Below are 19,369 nucleotides of genomic sequence, written 5' to 3'. Positions count from 1 at the left end.
CTCCTACACAAGTATATATTCCAAGATTTGAATAAGGTACAAAGAAGCTTTCTGACATCATCTCTTGTCTCCTGTCACTGCATTATAAAAGTAACACTGATTTACAGAAATGCCTGCATTGAATTTAAATATACATAGATAACATATATATTATCACTCTGCAAAAAAAAAAAATACATATAAAAATGTATTTTTAAAATTTTATTGTTGTGGATAAATAAATAAATAAATAAATATTACCATTGTTGTCAATGCGGTGGGTTTTTTGTTTTGCTTTATCAATAGCCACCCCATGAATTTCCACCCACACTAGTGGGTCCACAATGGAGCTCGCCTTCTCTGTGTTGATTTTTGGCAGCTGTTGTGCAGATATTATCTGAAAAAGCAAAACATAATTCATCATTGTGTGCATGAAATTATCATTAGAAATGTATAAAAAAAAGTCTATTGGAGGCAACTTTTTTGCAAAATCTGACAATCTGGATAGCACACAATAGCTCTATGTTTAGACTCTAGTTTAGACATAAGGGAACTCTTCCAGAGGAACAACAGAGGATGGCCTCTCCTCTATGAAAAAAATTGAAGTATGGACAGTAATAACAAGAACTAAATGACACTATGAAAAATAAACTTGCCACAAAAAGGAAGGAAACTTCCTTTTTCTTCTAACAATACTTCTTAGCAATAAATCCTACAGGGAGTGCAGAATTATTAGGCAAATGAGTATTTTGTCCACATCATCCTCTTCATGCATGTTGTCTTACTCCAAGCTGTATAGGCTCGAAAGCCTACTACCAATTAAGCATATTAGGTGATGTGCATCTCTGTAATGAGAAGGGGTGTGGTCTAATGACATCAACACCCTATATCAGGTGTGCATAATTATTAGGCAACGTCCTTTCCTTTGGCAAAATGGGTCAAAAGAAGGACTTGACAGGCTCAGAAAAGTCAAAAATAGTGAGATATCTTGCAGAGGGATGCAGCAGTCTCAAAATTGCAAAGCTTCTGAAGCGTGATCATCGAACAATCAAGCGTTTCATTCAAAATAGTCAACAGGGTCGCAAGAAGCGTGTGGAAAAACCAAGGCGCAAAATAACTGCCCATGAACTGAGAAAAGTCAAGCGTGCAGCTGCCAAGATGCCACTTGCCACCAGTTTGGCCATATTTCAGAGCTGCAACATCACTGGAGTGCCCAAAAGCACAAGGTGTGCAATACTCAGAGACATGGCCAAGGTAAGAAAGGCTGAAAGACGACCACCACTGAAGAAGACACACAAGCTGAAACGTCAAGACTGGGCCAAGAAATATCTCAAGACTGGTTTTTCTAAGGTTTTATGGACTGATGAAATGAGAGTGAGTCTTGATGGGCCAGATGGATGGGCCCGTGGCTGGATTGGTAAAGGGCAGAGAGCTCCAGTCCGACTCAGACGCCAGCAAGGTGGAGGTGGAGTACTGGTTTGGGCTGGTATCATCAAAGATGAGCTTGTGGGGCCTTTTCGGGTTGAGGATGGAGTCAAGCTCAACTCCCAGTCCTACTGCCAGTTTCTAGAAGACACCTTCTTCAAGCAGTGGTACAGGAAGAAGTCTGCATCCTTCAAGAAAAACATGATTTTCATGCAGGACAATGCTCCATCACACGCGTCCAAGTACTCCACAGCGTGGCTGGCAAGAAAGGGTATAAAAGAAGAAAAACTAATGACATGGCCTCCTTGTTCACCTGATCTGAACCCCATTGAGAACCTGTGGTCCATCATCAAATGTGAGATTTACAAGGAGGGAAAACAGTACACCTCTCTGAACAGTGTCTGGGAGGCTGTGGTTGCTGCTGCACGCAATGTTGATGGTGAACAGATCAAAACACTGACAGAATCCATGGATGGCAGGCTTTTGAGTGTCCTTGCAAAGAAAGGTGGCTATATTGGTCGCTGATTTGTTTTTGTTTTGTTTTTGAATGTCAGAAATGTATATTTGTGAATGTGGAGATGTTATATTGGTGTCACTGGTAAAAATAAATAATTGAAATGGGTATATATTTGTTTTTTGTTAAGTTGCCTAATAATTATGCACAGTAATAGTCACCTGCACACACAGATATCCCCCTAAAATGGCTAAAACTAAAAACTACTTCCAAAAACATTCAGCTTTGATATTAATGAGTTTTTTGGGTTCATTGAGAACATGGTTGTTGTTCAATAATAAAATTATTCCTCAAAAATACAACTTGCCTAATAATTCTGCACTCCCTGTATACCGTTGGAAAGTCTCTTTATTTGTCTCTAACTCCTCATGTTGGTGACCAGCTTGGTCGCACACTGCTGTGGGATGGGATGACATTTTTCAACCAGCATTTACTGCTGTTAAACTACCAATATGTCTTGTTTCTTCATAATTCAATTATCCAATCCAACAAATAACACCAAACAAGAGTTATTAGCAGAATAAGCTGTTTGGCGTTGGCAGAGAAGATTTGGCAAGTTTTTCATGAGTGCAACCCACATTCTCAACACTACTGCTCAACCCACAAATGCATTTTCCTTACAAATGTGGTATCCTTCCAGTGGTATATAAGATTTATTACCAAGAAGTATTGTTACCACAAAGAAATAATCAACCAAACACTAATTTCCTTACTTTTTATGTTAAGTTTAGAACAGCGGTACAGAAATCTTACTATAACGTCTATCTCCTCCTTAACAGGTAGGCACATCTGAACGAAACTTTGGAAAAACTTCATCACATATATTGTGGTTATTAAAATCTATATGCTTTAAAAAAATATTCATGATGAATTTAAATTCTTTGGATTTTTGTGTATCTATCTATCTATCTATCTATCTATCTATCTATCTATCTATCTATCTATCTATCTATCTATCTATCTATCTATCTATATATAATGTTCATTTCCCTTAACTTAGTAACAGTTACTCACTCGTATAGTCAGCTGAGTCGGGGTATGACCGGGGCCTCCTCCCGTGTTTTCTGGGTTAAAGTTGGATGTGGGGCTGCACAGGAAGCTGGGTTTGAGGACGTATCCACAGTGACCATTTGCGAGGAAGCGGCCCTGGTTCAGGTCCATTTGCTCCCCAGCCGTCTGGAAGTTTAGAGCCACTTAACGGCAGAAAGAGGAAAGTGGAGGGACACGGGATTAAATTAACGGAATCAGAGATGTCAGCAGGTTACATGTGACATGACAGTAAGTTTACAGAAATAAAACACGTCTCTGGGTTTTTAAAAAGCGTAGCTTTCAGTGTGGAGTACCAACCCAGCTGGCATCCACAGTTCCACATTTCCTGAGGATCATAGTTGGATGATTGAAGGCGCTGGCCACAAGGGTAGATCCGGCTCAGCTGCCTGCTGTTGTGTCTTACAAAAAGCTTCCCTGTAAATAAAAAGACAGAAATCCACAAGCCATGATACGTTGAGGGCTAATTATAATTTCTGTAGAACCAGCTGCACAAAAGACACGATGCTGGCAAACTTTTTGAATTTCTCTATCTGATGTCAAGATGCAATTATCTCCACTATTGTACCAGACTCTTTGATGTGCTTGAGGGCATCGTTTTCAGAGAAAGAAGACATTTCATTTGGCGGTTTTTCAGACACATTTCCAAACCCACGGAAGGGGACACTCTTGCAGTAAACCACCAGGTCGGATAGCTCGGGGCACAGTTTCGAACGGACCTGGAAAAGGCAATGCAAAGAAAATTGGTCAATTAACTAAAGCGTTTGTGTTAACAGCTTCCACGACTCAATAACAAGCCTTTCTTGAACTGACCTTTGCAGGATCCTTCATGGGTGTGCTCTTAATGCTGCTGGCTAGTTCATCTTCAGAGCTCGAAGAGAAGCTGGTGCAGCTGCTGTTCTTCACCAGCTCACCCAGGTGAGGAGTGTGTTTCTTTCCTTTTACCAAAATGCGCCCCTTAAGCTCCTGCAAGGAATGCCATTGGAATAAATTACTTTATTAGAAAGGCAAATGGGTCCAGCTGTGCTTCTATGTGTGTGGTTGTTGTACTTCGGGAGAAGGCAGGTCTCTCAGTGCCTGGTCACTGAGAGGCTCTGTGAGCAGTTTTTTGCCCAGGATACTACGGAGGTGTTTGTCCATGACAGCCTGCTGCTCCACAGAACAGTGATTCTCCAAGGACAGGATTAGAGGGTATGGGGACGTCTGCAGGGAGAAACACAGGAAAACTCTTATGCTAAGCCGTTAAAATGCAATTAGATCACATTATAGCAATGCAAAACCCAAGAGTATAATACTATACAAAATACCACAGGATTGCCTCAGAGTCAGGTGTATAACCAAAAGAAGTGCAGTGGGTTGGCACAGCTGTAAGCACAACGCATAACTGCATATTTCCATGAGTGAAAGCTACAAAATCTCTTACCTTGAAGGCATACTGACCGATGGTTTCAATGACTTCCTTAAAGGGCACTTTGGAGGTGAGTGTGTGCCCGTGGTAGATGACGGGTTCACCTTTATCTCCATCCCAGCAGTCTAGCTCCACACAGCGGCAGCCCTGAATTAGAGCCCTGACAGTGACAGATTTATTCATTTGAAACCACAGGCACATATCTCACTAGACTGACTGAGGGCCAATGTTGCATTCTTCTCTGTCTCAATACCTCATGTACGGCTCAGTGCTGCTCGCACCGGTGACTTGGTCCTTGGTAAGGTAAGTGTTGTGTGACGAGGAGATGAAGTAATGGGCCAGGGGGTGGGTCATGTCCTGGTAAACTCTGGCATGGTTAGGGTTGAAGACATCATTCTCCAGAGACAGCATGTACATGGTGAAACCATTTTGTGTCATGAGCAGGTTCTTCTGAGCTGTAATAAATGGTATTTTATTTCCATCAATTTGTAATCTTTAAGTGGATTTAACAGGATAACGAAGGGCTTTAAACAAGTAAAAAGAAAGCAGGGATACATGGAAGACGTGAAATGGCATAACATATCAGCCTATGTATATCATTTAGGAAGCAGAGGACAGCATGAGGAAGAAAGCTCAAAACTGTGGAAAGGGAATCAGACCTAGAGTTGCCAGAAGTATTATTTCTTCTTTTATGCTGTTAATTTACATAATTAATAATATATATTATGATATAAGTGCATCAAACTTAACTTTTCCTGTCTTTAACAATCTGTTGAATTCAATTCAGTTTAATTGACACCAAAATTAGGTTGCAGTTGGTTTTTAGCATGCAACATTAAAACAGGACAACACTGGTCACAACCACCAAACAGGTGGGCCTCTGAAAATAGATAACCAAGTTTTAGAAAAAAAAAACAAAAAAACAATGTTGGTGTGCACAAACCAGAGACAGATAAACAAATCACAAACCGGCACAACTCAGATAACCTAGGCTGCAAATGTACTATTTTTTTTTTTTTTATTGAGACCTCTCATGAACATAATAATAATAATGGATTGGATTTATATAGCGCTTTTCAAGGCACCCAAAGCGCTTTACAATACCACTATTCATTCATTTGCGCATTCACACACTGGTGGAGGCAAGCTACGGTTGTAGCCACAGCTGCCCTGGGGCAGACTGACAGAAGCGAGGCTGCCATATCGCGCCATCGGCTCCTCTGGCCAACACCAGTAGGCGGTAGGGTAAAGTGTCTTGCCCAAGGACACAACGACCAGGACAGAGAGCCCAGGGATTGAACCGGCGACCTTCCGGTTACAGATACGCCTCCCAAACCCCTGAGCCACGGTCGCACCCCAATAACATAAGAGGTTTATAAAAAGTTATATTCTATTAAATATATATATCCAATCTAAGGAATAATTTCTTGTCTTAATTTGAAACTAAATTCTGTCATACAGTTGAGTCATAACTACATTCTTCTTGTGGTTAATATTATTTCTTGTTTACAGTAATTATTGTCAAGGGAATTAGTTGTACTGACCAATCCAGGGTGTAGTCTGCCTTTTCCCAAATGACAGCTGGGATAATTTTGATTTTTTTAAACAGATGTTATGACATTATTGCTAAAAGAAAATTAAAAGGTTTCCTCAGTTTAAGAGTATCAACTCTGATATGTTTAGTAATTTTACTGTTTTCATGAACAAAACTTATTCAGTGTCCTTTACAGTGGACAGCAGAACTTACTACCTCACGTTTTCATGTCCATCATTTAGATAGCAGAAGACAGATGGAGGAAAAAAAAGCTCAAAATTGTGGAAAGAGAATCAGGCCTAAAGTTGCTTAAAGTTTGATTTCTTCTTTTATCCTGTTGATTTACATAATTAATGATATATAATATGGTAGAAATGCATTCAGCTTTACTTTTCCTGTATTTAACAATTAGTTCAACTCAGTTTAAATGACACCAAAATTAGGCTGAAGTTGGTTTTTAGCATGAGACATGTAAACAGGACAACACTGGCCACAACCACCAAACAGGTGGGCATCTGAAAATAGATAACTAGGTTATAGGAAAAAAAGAAATCCAATGTTGGTGTGCACAAACCAGAGACAGATAAACAAATTACAAACAGGCACAACTCATAACCTAGGCTCCAAATGTACCGTTTCATGTAGACCTCTTATAAACATACAAGGTTTACAAGGCTTTTTTAGAGTGTAGAGTTATATGCACACTAAATCTATATTTTAATAGATATATATAATGCAATCTAAGGAACTCATGCAAGGAGCCTCTCTGTCATACCATTCCTGATCACTATTAATGCTTTGGGTGATGAGACCTAAAAAGCCCGGTTGAGGTAAGTATTAGGTGTACACAATGAAGTTTAATAAAAAGCGTGATGTTGATAGGTTACATGTTAAAATGATGTTTTAATGCTCAGATTTGTTTCCTTCTTTTTTTTTTTTCAGAAATGGAACCAATATCATTCATTCTGTAATTAAACATGACCCCATGTCCATTGTGAGGGACAGAAGATTAAAATAAATAAATAGCTTTTTTTCCGTAATATGTTTCTCTCAAACACAATACTTCTATCCCTTTATGCCCCTTTATGTCACAAATCTCAGATCATGTCAGACTGTTTCTTGAGCATGACAATGAGTTCACTCTCAAAGTCACGGAAAGAGCACCTTTAGGATGTGGTGGAAGGAGAGATTTCTATTTTGGATGTGCAGCTGACAGATCTGCAGGAATGTCATCATGACCAAAAATGAGGATTGTTTCCTGAACATTCTTGAATCAATGCTACATAGAAGGAGGCCGAAACAGGTACTAAGAAGGCATCCCTAATAAAATGGTTAGTGAGTGCACATACAGTATAATCAGTACTGTCATTATGGCTGAATTATAATAACTCAGTGATAAGAAAAGCGAAGCAAAGCACAACTTTTCTTTCTTAAAACAACGAGCTCTCACTGCTGGATTGCTTTTTTTGCACAGCAGCAGGATTGTGCCTCAGATTTTATGGTGATAGGCTAAATCGCTATTTCTTTTGTATGGAGACGGCATCAAAAGTCACATTCAGAATGTATTTATATATAAATATTTTGGGTTCCTCCTTTGAGTCCTTTAATGACTGCTTTTACAACTTACCCCGGTCATTGAGCTCATAGGTGAGTATAAGACTTCGAGCATGATCCAGCGACGCGTCCTCCCCTTGATCTCCCAGGAAATCACGCAGCTCAGCAGTGGAGAGCACGCTACCTTTACTTGAATAGTGTCTAAACACGGCATCTAGCTCAGGCCGTCGCAGCAGCTCCCTGCAGAACTCTTCAATTTCTGTGTGATCCAGGCGGCCATCGCCAGATTGGTCACACCGCTGAGATGCACAGAAAAGGTGTGTGTTAAAAAGAGCCAAGAAAGTGAACACACAGAGAAGAAAATAGACAATATCAAAGGCTGTTCACTTTTATTTTGGGAGTGCATCAAACTCCCTGTGGGAAAAGCACCTCTATAATAATTCAACGCAGCTGTGCGCACCTATGTTGAAAACATGCTTCTTTGCACTGTAAGCTGCACAGAGAAGAAGAATAACACTAACAATTCTGCCATAATAGTGAAGTGAGGGACATAGCAGGTAGTAATCCCTGCACAAAAGAGAAATAAATGGCTCGTGATTTGTTGTGGGGAAGATAAGAGGGAGGGGGTAAAGATGTGGAGTGAGGCTGGTGGTTGGCTTGCTGCTGGGGTTGGTAATTGAACACAGACTCTGGACTCCAGGGTGTCCGAGTAAAATGACACCTCCTTAACCAGATAGCAACAACTCTACAGCTCTGTAATTCCCTCACTTCTTTACACTCAGTGCTGCAGTTTAATGAGCATACAGGTACTAAAACATCACATGACTCTGACCTTGAATAAGCAGCGGGCATATTGCTCGCTCACGTCAATGTTGATCATCAGCAGCAGCCGTTTGACCTCATCGTAGCTCATCTTGCCGTCGTTGTTCTGATCTGCTCGCTTGAGGTACCCCCGAATCCAAGTGTAGGGAGTTAAGAAATCAAGCAAGACTAAAGCATAGAGTCAAACTGTTAAGACGGTACTTTTATATGGGATGTTACTGGGTTTTATTTGTTATAAATCCACTTAATACCTGCTCTTTTCCCAAGGGAGGTTATTTTTGCTAAACCTCCTTTTTCTTATATTTGATCTCTTTTTTATTCTATCCTGCTGTTATTGAAAGGGTCTGTATTTTTCCTTTTCATACTCACCCTTTCTAGCAAGAATTAAAGGACAAAATGCATATTTGGTACATGAATTTGATTTGAAACTGAGTCAAGTAAAGCATCATCTTCCAAAACAGATACTGGAATTGTCTCTTAGTGTTTTTCCAGACTGATAATGCTATAGCCTTTTGACACGATAACTATCAGCAACTGACTCATCTTTATGCATTTAGTGCTTTTCACATTGTGTTGGACCATTAAAGCAAAAGCCATTTACAATTCAATGTCAATTTTTAACCCGTTGACAGTTTATGGTGTCCTTGCACAGCCACATTAAGTGAAAAGCACTTGCTGCACTTGACATGAGTTTTATTTCACAATGAAAACAAAATGAGAAACAAACAGAGCAACGGGGAAGATCTTATACTCTACCTGAACACTACACTGCTATTTTCCTCTGGCTATGAGAGATTATAATTAAGAGTGATAGCAGGCCTATATTTAGACAGGGCTTTTTTGTCGAGCAATTACCTCTCACCTTAGCTATGCTGTGTACGTAGGACGGTGCATGTGACAGCAGAGTCAGTCACCATAGCAATGCTGCCTCAGCTACGCTATATTTATTCTAGCATATTGGAAATTGGGCAGGATATTGGTCCAGTTTTTCCTTCTGACTCATTCTGGCCACTCGCTCCTTTAACATGCGGAGACCTCGCACCCAGTGCTGAGCTTCCTCTGCAGTGGGGCACTTCAGGTCCAGGCTCTTCCTGGCTCCTTTGAAGACCACTGTGAAGCACTGGTTCTCTGGTAGGGTTCCAGACAGCCGCCTCAGTGCCTCCGACTGGTAGCCTTCACACACACACTCCACCTCCGTCACTGCAACTGGGACAGGAGCGATAATATCGATGAGTAAACTGCTTCAGCAGGAGACCATGGTTGCACAAGAAGCAGCTAAAGGTCAAGTGTGAGGCGTTTTTAGAGAATGCGAGTGACACATTAATGAGACTGCGAAACATATTATATCCACACATGTTCGTCACCAGACTAATTTTAAAACAAAAAAAACAAAAAATGACATGAGAGTAATGACTTAGACCTTCAGTGTGAGGTTCCTGTACTGACAGCTTGAGAATCAGGCTTCATTTAAAGTATGAGACATGAAAAAAAGAAATCTAACTGTGCTGCTAGAGGCCATTCAGTATCAGATAAAATATAGTGCAAAATATATATGAAATCTTGTCTTGTGCCCCCCCCCCTCCCTATAAAATTAAAACCTATTTATTCAAAGTTTTATTTATTTATTATTATTTTTCAAAAGGTTGTGTGGATGCCACCTGCAGCGGCTCTCCACCTGCCTGACTAAGAATTACCAAGAAAATTATTATATTCAGCAAAGTTCAAATGGGCTATTTCCTTAATCTAAAAGTAAAAAATAATTAAGGGATTTCTCAATTACCGTAAATACATTTTCCGTAGCACAGCAAATAGCACATTTGCCCTACATGTTCACAATCAGGAGGAAACACAAAACCCAACCACCAGGGGTCAAAAGTAGTGTCCTATTGCCAGCTCCAACCTGGGATAAATGGGAGGGGTGTGGGAAATAAAGGAGCAGCTGGATGTACGGTACATCACATCATCATAATATTAAGACAGCCCCAAAACATATCTGCACCCAAAGGACCACACCTAAAAAGAATATAAATAACCAGCAACGAGGTCTTTTTTATTTTAGCATGACGGTAGCAAACATGTTCTGCATTCTGCACAACATCACTCTGTTAAGCCGGTTGTGAATCCAGTCTGTCCACAGTTCAGACCAGTGAGTCATTAAAAGCTTTTGGCATTCCAAAGAAGAAGTAGAAGAAGAAGAAGAAGTAGAAGAAATAGTAGAAGTAGTAGAAGTAGAAGAAGAAGAAGAAGAAGAAGAAGAAACTCCCATATTCACAAGGGGTTGGCTTCAAAACTTAAAAATTCATAAGCATTGTAAGTTTTAACATTTTATATGCTCTTTGTACTTTAGTAAGGAAATATAGGATTTACGTTATTTGTTTTTATTTTTTCCAGCTCAAAAAGGGGAAAGGCGTTTTTTTCCCCAAAATATGCATATGCATTTTTACATTTTGAATCTCAACAATTCAACATCCTAAAGAGCATATGTGCACTGCACTGCAAGTCTTCATTTTTGGCCCGGGAAAAAACCTCAGATTTACAACTATAAACAAGGGGAGGAAACAGGCTGACACTAACACACAGTGTCTCCTAGTTTATTCTAACACTAGAACTTTATTCAGCACAGGAGCTCTTCTGCTTCTGCACTGAGATGCCTGCTGGGCAATAAGTATTCTCTGACAATAACCTCATTCTCTTGCTAGAGGTCATAAAAGCCTCTGCAATCCACCTCTTCGAAATTACTCCGCATTCTTCCTTTGTGGTCATCTCGGAGCCATGGTAAAAGTAACATATACATGTGGGTGTGTGCCTATGTGTAGTGTGAAGTTTTAGGTGGTGTATATTACGCCAGGATCACACGCAACCCTGAACTTCAGACATTAGATCAAATCAGACCTGGGAGACTAGAAAGAGGGAAGAGAGCCAGACCTTTATCCCGTACAGAGATTTGGTCCTCAGCAGCCTGCCAGTGTCTTAAGTGGTCACTCTGTTCTCACGCTGCTTGATGTCATCATTCTATGGAGTGTTACACGCTGCAGCTCGGCCGCTCTGTGTCTATTTGCGGCATGGCTGGCACAATCAAAACGGCCTTCACACCCATTGACCCACAAACCTGCCCAACCACACACGCTGTGAGACAAGCGGCAAGGGTTAGGATTAAACTGCATTCTAACATAAGGGTGGAGATCACAAACAGCACAGAGGTGGGAGAGCCAAAGGTCAGGCAACAAGGGAGAAAACAAAGCTGATCTCATATTACGTGCTCAAAGCTTTCCACCTTGAAGTAAATTTTCATTTCAACAGAAAGAATTAGCTACAAAGACCTAAATGGAATGGGAGACTGAACAGATGCTGCTGCGAAGTCTCTTTTGCTCTTTTACTTTCATTAACTCTTCCAGGAATTGTGCTTCGGTAATTTAGGCCATCAGTCCAACCCTCTGATGCCATGACAGAAGAGTTGCGCTCTGAACAAGATTTGTGTCCTACATACTGCGCTGACATCCATGAATTGATTCCCTGAATAACTAGATAAAAGACATTACTATCTTTCCCCTGTGTGCTTTGGCACAACATCCTAATATAGCTACTACATGACTAGTTGTTTAAAACAGTGGGCTGAAAAGCAAGGCATTATAATAACATTACATAATATAATGGATGAGCTGTGAAATTAAGTATAAAGTCTACTAACTTCTTCCCCACTATTTTATTACTGAAAATGGTGCTTTGCAAAAGATGCTTTAGGTACTCAAGGAGGTCCGATCGCTAAAAGAATTGAAAATAAATATTAACAGCAAAAAAAACCCCCAAAACAATCTCATCTGCTTTTGCAGTTTAATTTTACCCTTAAGCAACTTGCAAACCTCCAACTATAACTTATCTTGTTTTTCACCTTGTGTACATAACCTTAAGGAGTTTGTGCAAAGAGTGATAACAGGCCCAAACTTGCATAAGTGGGAGTTGAGTCTATAGGATTCTATGTAATATCAGTTTTGTTTACACGCTATAACAGAAAACACTCAATTCAATTAAACTTGGACATTGATCATTAGCTTGACGTTTGTTTTTCAAGGTGAAACATTCAAACATGGGGGAATCTCGACCTACCACTCTCAACCAGGGTAACCTACAGGCATGTTTCCTCTGTGTTGACTTTCTAGAGAGCAGCTACACTCTCCTTCCACATGTCAAACAATCACTGGAGTGATATTTAAAGGGCCTATCACAAGTTAGTCACACCCTGAAGCATACCATGCTTTTTCTGTTAAAAAAATACTTAAATTAGGCTACTGATACCATAATGTTCTATTGAGGACTTTAAAATAATCTTAATGCTTTCTGAAACTAAAGGAATAAATGCACATTTAAGAAATTTCTGCACTGGCTTTACTTTTCAGTCTCAGAAGCTAAATCCAGTTTTATGCGCTGGTAAATTATAAACTGATCCCATCAAAGAGCTCATGCCCATTTCTGTCGGAGGTCTAAGTGTCAGTAAGACTATTAAATGTATATTAGGAAGCTTGAATTGGTAAGTCATAACCACTACAGATCACATGATTACCCTCCTCAGTTACCAGAGAAACTAGAACCGTCTTTAAATGGGCAAAGTAGGGGAGAGGGCAGAAGACAGAGCCAAGATAAAGCAGCTCAACAACCCCAAACAATGTGCAGGCTGAATGAGCGCACTGAATCACATCTCAGTTTCTATTGGACTAATGGCGGGACGCTTACATTGCTTGCTTTAAATATAATTCAGTTTGCGCTGTTCTCACGTACACTCTTCCATTACTTAAGTTTCCTTTCTATTTATCGTATTAGTTCACTCATGCTCACAATCAAAGCTCCTTTTCCTCCTCAACTCCTATTCATAACTACCCCACTTCTCCTCTTCATTAGGTCATGATGTCTGCTCAAGCCAGCCCCCCACCCCGCCACACACTGAGCTCTCCTTACAGAGTACTCTGACCATAAAGCTGGATTTCAGACAAACTTACATGTCTGCTGGGCTTTGCCTTTGCGGGAGCTCTTGGACTCGCACCACACGGTGAGTCCGTCCTCCAGCAGCCGCATGCTTCGGTTCCTTTGCCAACTTGTAGACCGAACTTTCAGCATGCTGGAACCTGCCATCATCACGCGTATGTCCTCATTTTCATGAAGCCCTGGAGAATACACACATTCACAAAACAGAGCTGTTAATGCATGCATGACTCTGGTTGACACTGTGCAAATGCATCATCAGCAACTTAAGTTCAGCTTGTCTTCACATACATGCCTATTGTTTGATCAGTTTAATCAGGTTCATAAGTGCACATCTGTTTTCCCAAGTTCCTTAACTCTAATGCCAAACATATTATATTTGATACAGGAGTTTATGTCAGTGTTTTGAGACCTCTAAATCATCATCAACAAAACTTAAAATTAATTGCACATTACATTTTTGGGCAATAGATTGCACAAACGCCAGATGCAGTAAAACTGATACTGAAATTAAAAGTCACATATGCAAACTGATATCTCATTTCTTTCTTTTTTGTCAGAAGGTTCAATAAGTATGATTTTTTTTTCTGACAGTTATTTAGTGAGTCAAGCTTCACAGGGCATACTTTTATGAAATTTTAGACAAATGACAGTGCAATGCTTTAACTGAAGTGCTTAGCACAAAATGACAGTGCTTACAGATTCATCCATCCATTCTCTTCCATTCTTATCCTTTTGAGGGTCGCAGCGGGGCTGGAGCCTATCCCAGCTGTCTTAGGGCAAGAGGCAGGGTACCACCTAGACAGGTTGCTGGTCTGTCGCAGGGCTAACACATAAAGACAGACAACCATTTGCACTCACGTTCACAACTTTAGAGTTACCAATTAACCGAACTCCACTAACTGCATGTCTTTGGACTGTGGGAGGAAGCCAGAGTACCTGCAGAGAACCCACGCAAACAATATAATGTTTACTATGTTTATGCATCAAGACTGACAGAAGAAGTTTTCTATAAGGGCTTGAAGTGCTGCTGTTTAAAGTTTATGCACACAACCTTCTACACTGAATATCTAACGAGTTTGGTCAGTAGCTTGACAAGTGTTAAATGTTTGCTAAATGCAGCAGCTAGTGTGTTGTTATCATCATTTCCAATAAGGACACAATTAGCAGTTTGAATTAAGACAAAACTACCCTATGGAGAGTCACAAATTATGCATGTGAGTCTGTAGTGGATTTATGAAGTGAACTATGGGTACGTACTGTTAGCATGCAACATGCATTAACTTCAGTGAAAAGCTCAAGACATCATTGCCCGTGTTTGATGTGAATCTCATCGGTTTTGATCAAAAGTCTGACCTAGATGAAGCAAAAGGGATCACCTCTAAAGTACACTTCATGACATTCAGCCAGAGGCATTACAAATGTGACAATAAGCCATAAAGGGTCTACAAAATTTTGTGTCATTCCATGTAAGGAGTGTAGAGACATATCCTGGGGTCAACAACCGTTACTATCAAAAGAACAATTATTGAATAACTTTTGCCCAACAAGTTCTGTGTGGAGCTGCAAAACATATTTGAACCTCATTTTAAAACTGACTGCATATGAAGCATAGATTCATCAGCATTACTAATAGGTGTAAAAAATTTAATCACATGTGGCTACTCTGCTTTGTGATATTTCTAATTACTTTTAACCTTTTAAACAGTACATTTGCACAATAACTGAAACTAGCCCTCTGACTGAACAATGGGCTGTGAGGTCAGCTCCTTGATCATTAATATGCAAATTATCAGTTTCAGTCATTGTGCCGTGTACTGTTTACAAGGTTGGGGAAACCTTCAGTCCGCTGAAACTGAAGAAGTCACCTGGATGAGTGATGAAACATTTCTCACACTGAAAATGCAACGACCAGGTGAACAGAATCAACCTTTTGGGAGTTACTTACCTGGATGATTGAACATGCTTTAAGACACTGTGATGGTGGAAACTGATCAAAAGTCGCTAATTTTGATATTGCATAAAAGAGTTTTAAAATAATACTAAAATAACATTTTAAAAAAATAAGGCAGTTCTCATCTTTTTACTTCAGCTACATACAGCAATCAGCCTTTGGCCCTGTAAACACAGCCTGTTCTTTTTAAATCGCTTGTTTTATTATTTGCTCATTTCTTCCTGCAGAGCAAATCAGTAAGCCAGCAGCGCTGGCAGTGAAAGCAAACAAATCTGTCCGCACACCATTTCCTCAAGAACTTTTTTTTCTTCCCCCATTTATAACTAGGGAGACTAAATGTTCATTACATCCATGCAATCCACTGAGCCTCATATTGGAGTAAATGAAAATTAAGAGGATAACACAGGATATGCTTTTTTAAAAAACCCAAACAAAGTCATTGGAGACTTAACTCAACCTAAACCACTGTTTACATTTTCAGAACTGTAGTATGTGCCATTTCTGCAGCTTTAGCATGCCTAGCTATCTTACCCATCAGTCACTTAGGCCTAGAGAGTGTTTGGCAACCTTTTGGAAACCTCTGGTTGTTTTGATAGAGGGTGCTCTATCAAAAACCTTGTTGTGATTGCTTTGGTTGCTAGCAGTTAATTGTGGTTACCTGTGGTTTGCATGAAAGATGCTGATTTGTCTGCAAATACTCTCTAAATGGTAGTGAAATTTGAAAAAGTGTGGTGGAAACCAGAAATGTAGAACGTTCACCTCCAGAGTAAAAGTTCCACGTCAGCGCTGAAGCCAACACATTGCAACAGGTGTAGCTTTGACTTTGAAGGTGAATGGTGTCCGTTTCCAATTTGCAACACAATTACAGTTTCACAACCACTTGGCAAGCAGTTTGTGTTTACAGACAAGCTGCCATCTTACACCCAAACTGCCGTAACCACAGCAAACTGCTAGTGAAAGCAATCAAAATGAGGTTTTTGGTATAGCATTGTAATCAAATTAACACTAGCAACTCCCACCAGCTGCTTGCCAACTGGTTGCACAATACATGCATTTTTCCCTATTAGATGGTCACAGACTGATCTGTAGGCCTCTGTGATTGGGGCCTGACTAAAATATCACTCCATCTTGAAATAATCTCAGAAATATTGTAAAATAAAATGTGGTTTTTTTATGTGTCTCAGTACTTAGATGTCATCACCTAATTTTTTAAAAAATGTGACTTTATAGTTGCTTTCGTGTTTATCTGCTTTATTCAGTCCTTTTCTGTTTATCCTTTGAGCTTTTTGAGAGCTTGAGAGTGTTTGCTGGTTTTAAAAATGCCTGCCTTTCATTCAGCCATCTTATTTACTTGAAAACTGACCTTGAACAAATACTTGGACAAATATGCTCAACGCATCTTTGCTTATATCCAAAACCTTGGGCTGTGTTATATATACAAACCTTGGAAAAAATGACCGGTGCATTTGGCGTGTGAGTCAAGCGTTCATGGATCATCTAAAAAAACCATGACTTTATCATTTAGTAGTATTTATCTGTTTTCTTTAGGGTGAATAAACCACTGTCAGTTTAAAAGAAAGCTGATCAATGAGATGTAATTCAGTCATGATAGTTTGTAGATTTACTTCTCTCCGGGGGCAGGAGCAGGCCAAAAGGCAGCAGGAATGAAAGCTGCTATAACAGCTGGAGTATGGACGGCTTGTGAAAATGTTTGTCCAGCTGTATTGCTCGTATTAGTGTTTCCTCGCTATTAACGTCACTGGAGATGCAAGATTCACAATTTCAGTGGTGCCTTAGATAGTAAGCATATATCACCACTTGGCTGTGGAACTGGTCAGGCCATATAATCAATGAAGAAAAAACGCATTGCAAATTTTAAAGGCCCTTTATTGTAGCATAACAGACTTTAAGACTTATCTGAGACTAAATTATTCATTAATGGCAGAAGCAACTGGGAATGAAAATAAATCCACAGCTCAGGCTGAAGCAGTGTCTGTTTACAAAGCAGAAAACACAGCAGTTTTTCCACTCTCATTCAGAAGGTTCAAATATGAGAGACCCACAGAGGGCTCAGAGTGTGAAAACTGCCCACTTCATCTTTTATTTTCCTTCTTTCTGTATTTTTTTTAAATGCACATTTGTCACACTTAAATTTAAGATCAATAAATTGTTCATATTAGACAAACACAACCCCTGTAAATACAAAATGCAGTTTTTAAATGATGATTTGATTTATTAAGGGGGAAAAGTTATCCAAACCAACCTGACCCTATGTGATGAAGTAGTCTGCCCCTCTCATTAAACCATGAATGAACTGTGATTAACTTTATGTTTTGAAAAAGTGAATTCAATTATTTCAAGAGCTACACGTAGACTGTTAGAATCTGTGTGTTTTGAGTTTTGTGAGTTTTTGATTCGCTTCTGGATTTATATGTGATTATTACTTATAATGATAACTTTTTATTTGCCTAGTGCTTTGGTGTTTAGTATTTTTCCACCCAGTGCTTATAATTCTAGTTTTTAGTCCCTTTTTTGGTTGAGTCAGTTCCCTTTTTTGTCCACTCTGTCTTAGTCTTGTTTCCTTGGTTGTTTCTCTGTCTGTTTGTGTCCAGTCTCCGTCTCTGTATTTGTTTACTTTTGTCTGTGTCTACTCTGCATTTCTGTTTCCTGTTTACTTCATCACCTGTTTTTTTATTTCACATGGTCCCTGTCTGTTTCTCCAGTCGTGTCCCCTTGTCTGTCTGGTTTCTCCGTGTCCAGTCGTTTTAGTGCCGTATCCCCTCAGGCTTGTCTCCATTTGTTTATTTTCTTCCCTGGATCAAGTTTATGTGTCTGGAGCTTGTTTCCTGCCTCTCGTCCTATGTGTGTTGTGTTGAGTTTTGCTTGTTAGCCTGATTTAGTTCACCTGTGTTCCCCGGTGTGTTCAGTTTAAGTTCCTTGTATCCTTGTTTCCTGCATATTCAGCAATAAAGCTGCTGTCAGCTTCAGTTCTCCATCTGAGTCCCGCATATTGGGTCCACACCTCTGGATGCCACACAGCAACATATAACACAGGCCTAACTACAACCAGACCCAGTGAATCAAAAAATCATTTACATAGAACCTGTCTGACAAAGTAGAGTAGTCTAAGAAAGAAAATCTCAAAAAGCAACCTATCACACCATGATCTACAAGACTGGGCAAAAATAGTATCCATGGGACAGTTCCAAGGTGAAAACCACACAGGCTTGTCTCACATTTGACAGAAAACATCTTGATGGTCCCCAAGACTGGAAATAATATTCTGTGTACAGACAAGACAACATTTCGGGAAGGTATGAGTCCTGTTGGATCTGCTATAAAACTAACAGCATTTCATAAAACGAACATCATGGTAGTATAACGGGCTGAGGCTGCTTTGTTAAAACTGATGGACCCCTGGACTCTGCTCTCTACCAGAAAATCCTGAAAGATGAAATCCAGCCATCAGTTCATGACCTGAATCTGGTGGCCAAAGTTCCTCCACAGTGACGTGAAAGACTCAGTCAGTTATTGCAAATGCTCGATTGCAGTTGTTCCTGTCAAAGTAGCACAACCAGTTATTAGATTCCGGGAGCAGTTGCTTTTTCACTTAGGGCCAGGGCTGGACTGGAACAAAAAATTGGCCCGGGCATTTTGACTACAGACCGGCCCCCCAGGTATTACAGGAAAAGCCATAAAGCCTTTGAATGAAAACAGACGCTGTTGTGAAAGTGATGGACACTGTCTTGTTGGTATATGTATGATTTCTATACATTTTACGTCAGATAAAAACTTTGGTTGTAATCTTCAGATAATTATTTAATAAAAGCAAGACATTTTAAATGAGAATAAGAACATATTTCTTTGTGCCCCCTTTTCCCTGTTAATGCCCTACCTGGCCCCCTGGCAAAACTTTGCTAGATCCGCCCCTGCATAGTTACCAGCTGTCAGCGTAAAAAAGGATCCTGGTGTTATTTGTCTCTCAGAAACAGTTCATAACTTCCCTTTAACTCATTCGTGTCACCTAAAAGGTAAACCTGTTTGTCCATCACCTGTTCAGCTTGATGATTCAGTAAGGACATCTCCTGGTTTCATCTTCATGTTTCCCTCTCACCACGTATCCAAACCGATATCATGACCAGCAGCTTAACAGCTGTG

At 39.9% G+C, this 19,369-nt stretch overlaps 1 protein-coding gene across 2 annotated transcripts in view; it reads right to left on the bottom strand.

Moving 5' to 3' along the window:
- Positions 1-19,369, bottom strand: part of plcd3a (phospholipase C, delta 3a) — a 38,402-nt gene that overhangs the window by 1,682 nt on the left and 17,351 nt on the right. Inside the window, exons 2-14 of one of the 2 annotated variants that reach the window (XM_085271909.1) lie at positions 13,957-14,083; positions 13,275-13,439; positions 9,261-9,489; positions 8,294-8,423; positions 7,535-7,760; positions 4,627-4,828; positions 4,389-4,533; positions 4,016-4,168; positions 3,779-3,931; positions 3,534-3,684; positions 3,266-3,382; positions 2,933-3,111; positions 241-376 (exon numbers count right to left, since the gene is read on the bottom strand). In XM_085271909.1, the coding sequence (XP_085128035.1) occupies positions 241-376; positions 2,933-3,111; positions 3,266-3,382; positions 3,534-3,684; positions 3,779-3,931; positions 4,016-4,168; positions 4,389-4,533; positions 4,627-4,828; positions 7,535-7,760; positions 8,294-8,423; positions 9,261-9,489; positions 13,275-13,410 (1,957 nt within the window). In that variant the 5' untranslated portion in view covers positions 13,411-13,439; positions 13,957-14,083. The remainder of the gene's footprint in view (positions 1-240; positions 377-2,932; positions 3,112-3,265; positions 3,383-3,533; positions 3,685-3,778; positions 3,932-4,015; positions 4,169-4,388; positions 4,534-4,626; positions 4,829-7,534; positions 7,761-8,293; positions 8,424-9,260; positions 9,490-13,274; positions 13,440-13,956; positions 14,084-19,369) is intronic. The other variant, XM_085271908.1, reaches the window with a different exon arrangement.

Source organism: Mchenga conophoros, linkage group LG4, assembly GCF_057382185.1.
Source record: "Mchenga conophoros isolate Kocher_MC1m ecotype Shallow Benthic linkage group LG4, M_conophoros_male_GT1.1, whole genome shotgun sequence".
NCBI classification, from domain to species: domain Eukaryota; kingdom Metazoa; phylum Chordata; class Actinopteri; order Cichliformes; family Cichlidae; genus Mchenga; species Mchenga conophoros.
This window is presented reverse-complemented; position numbering and strand designations above follow the sequence as displayed.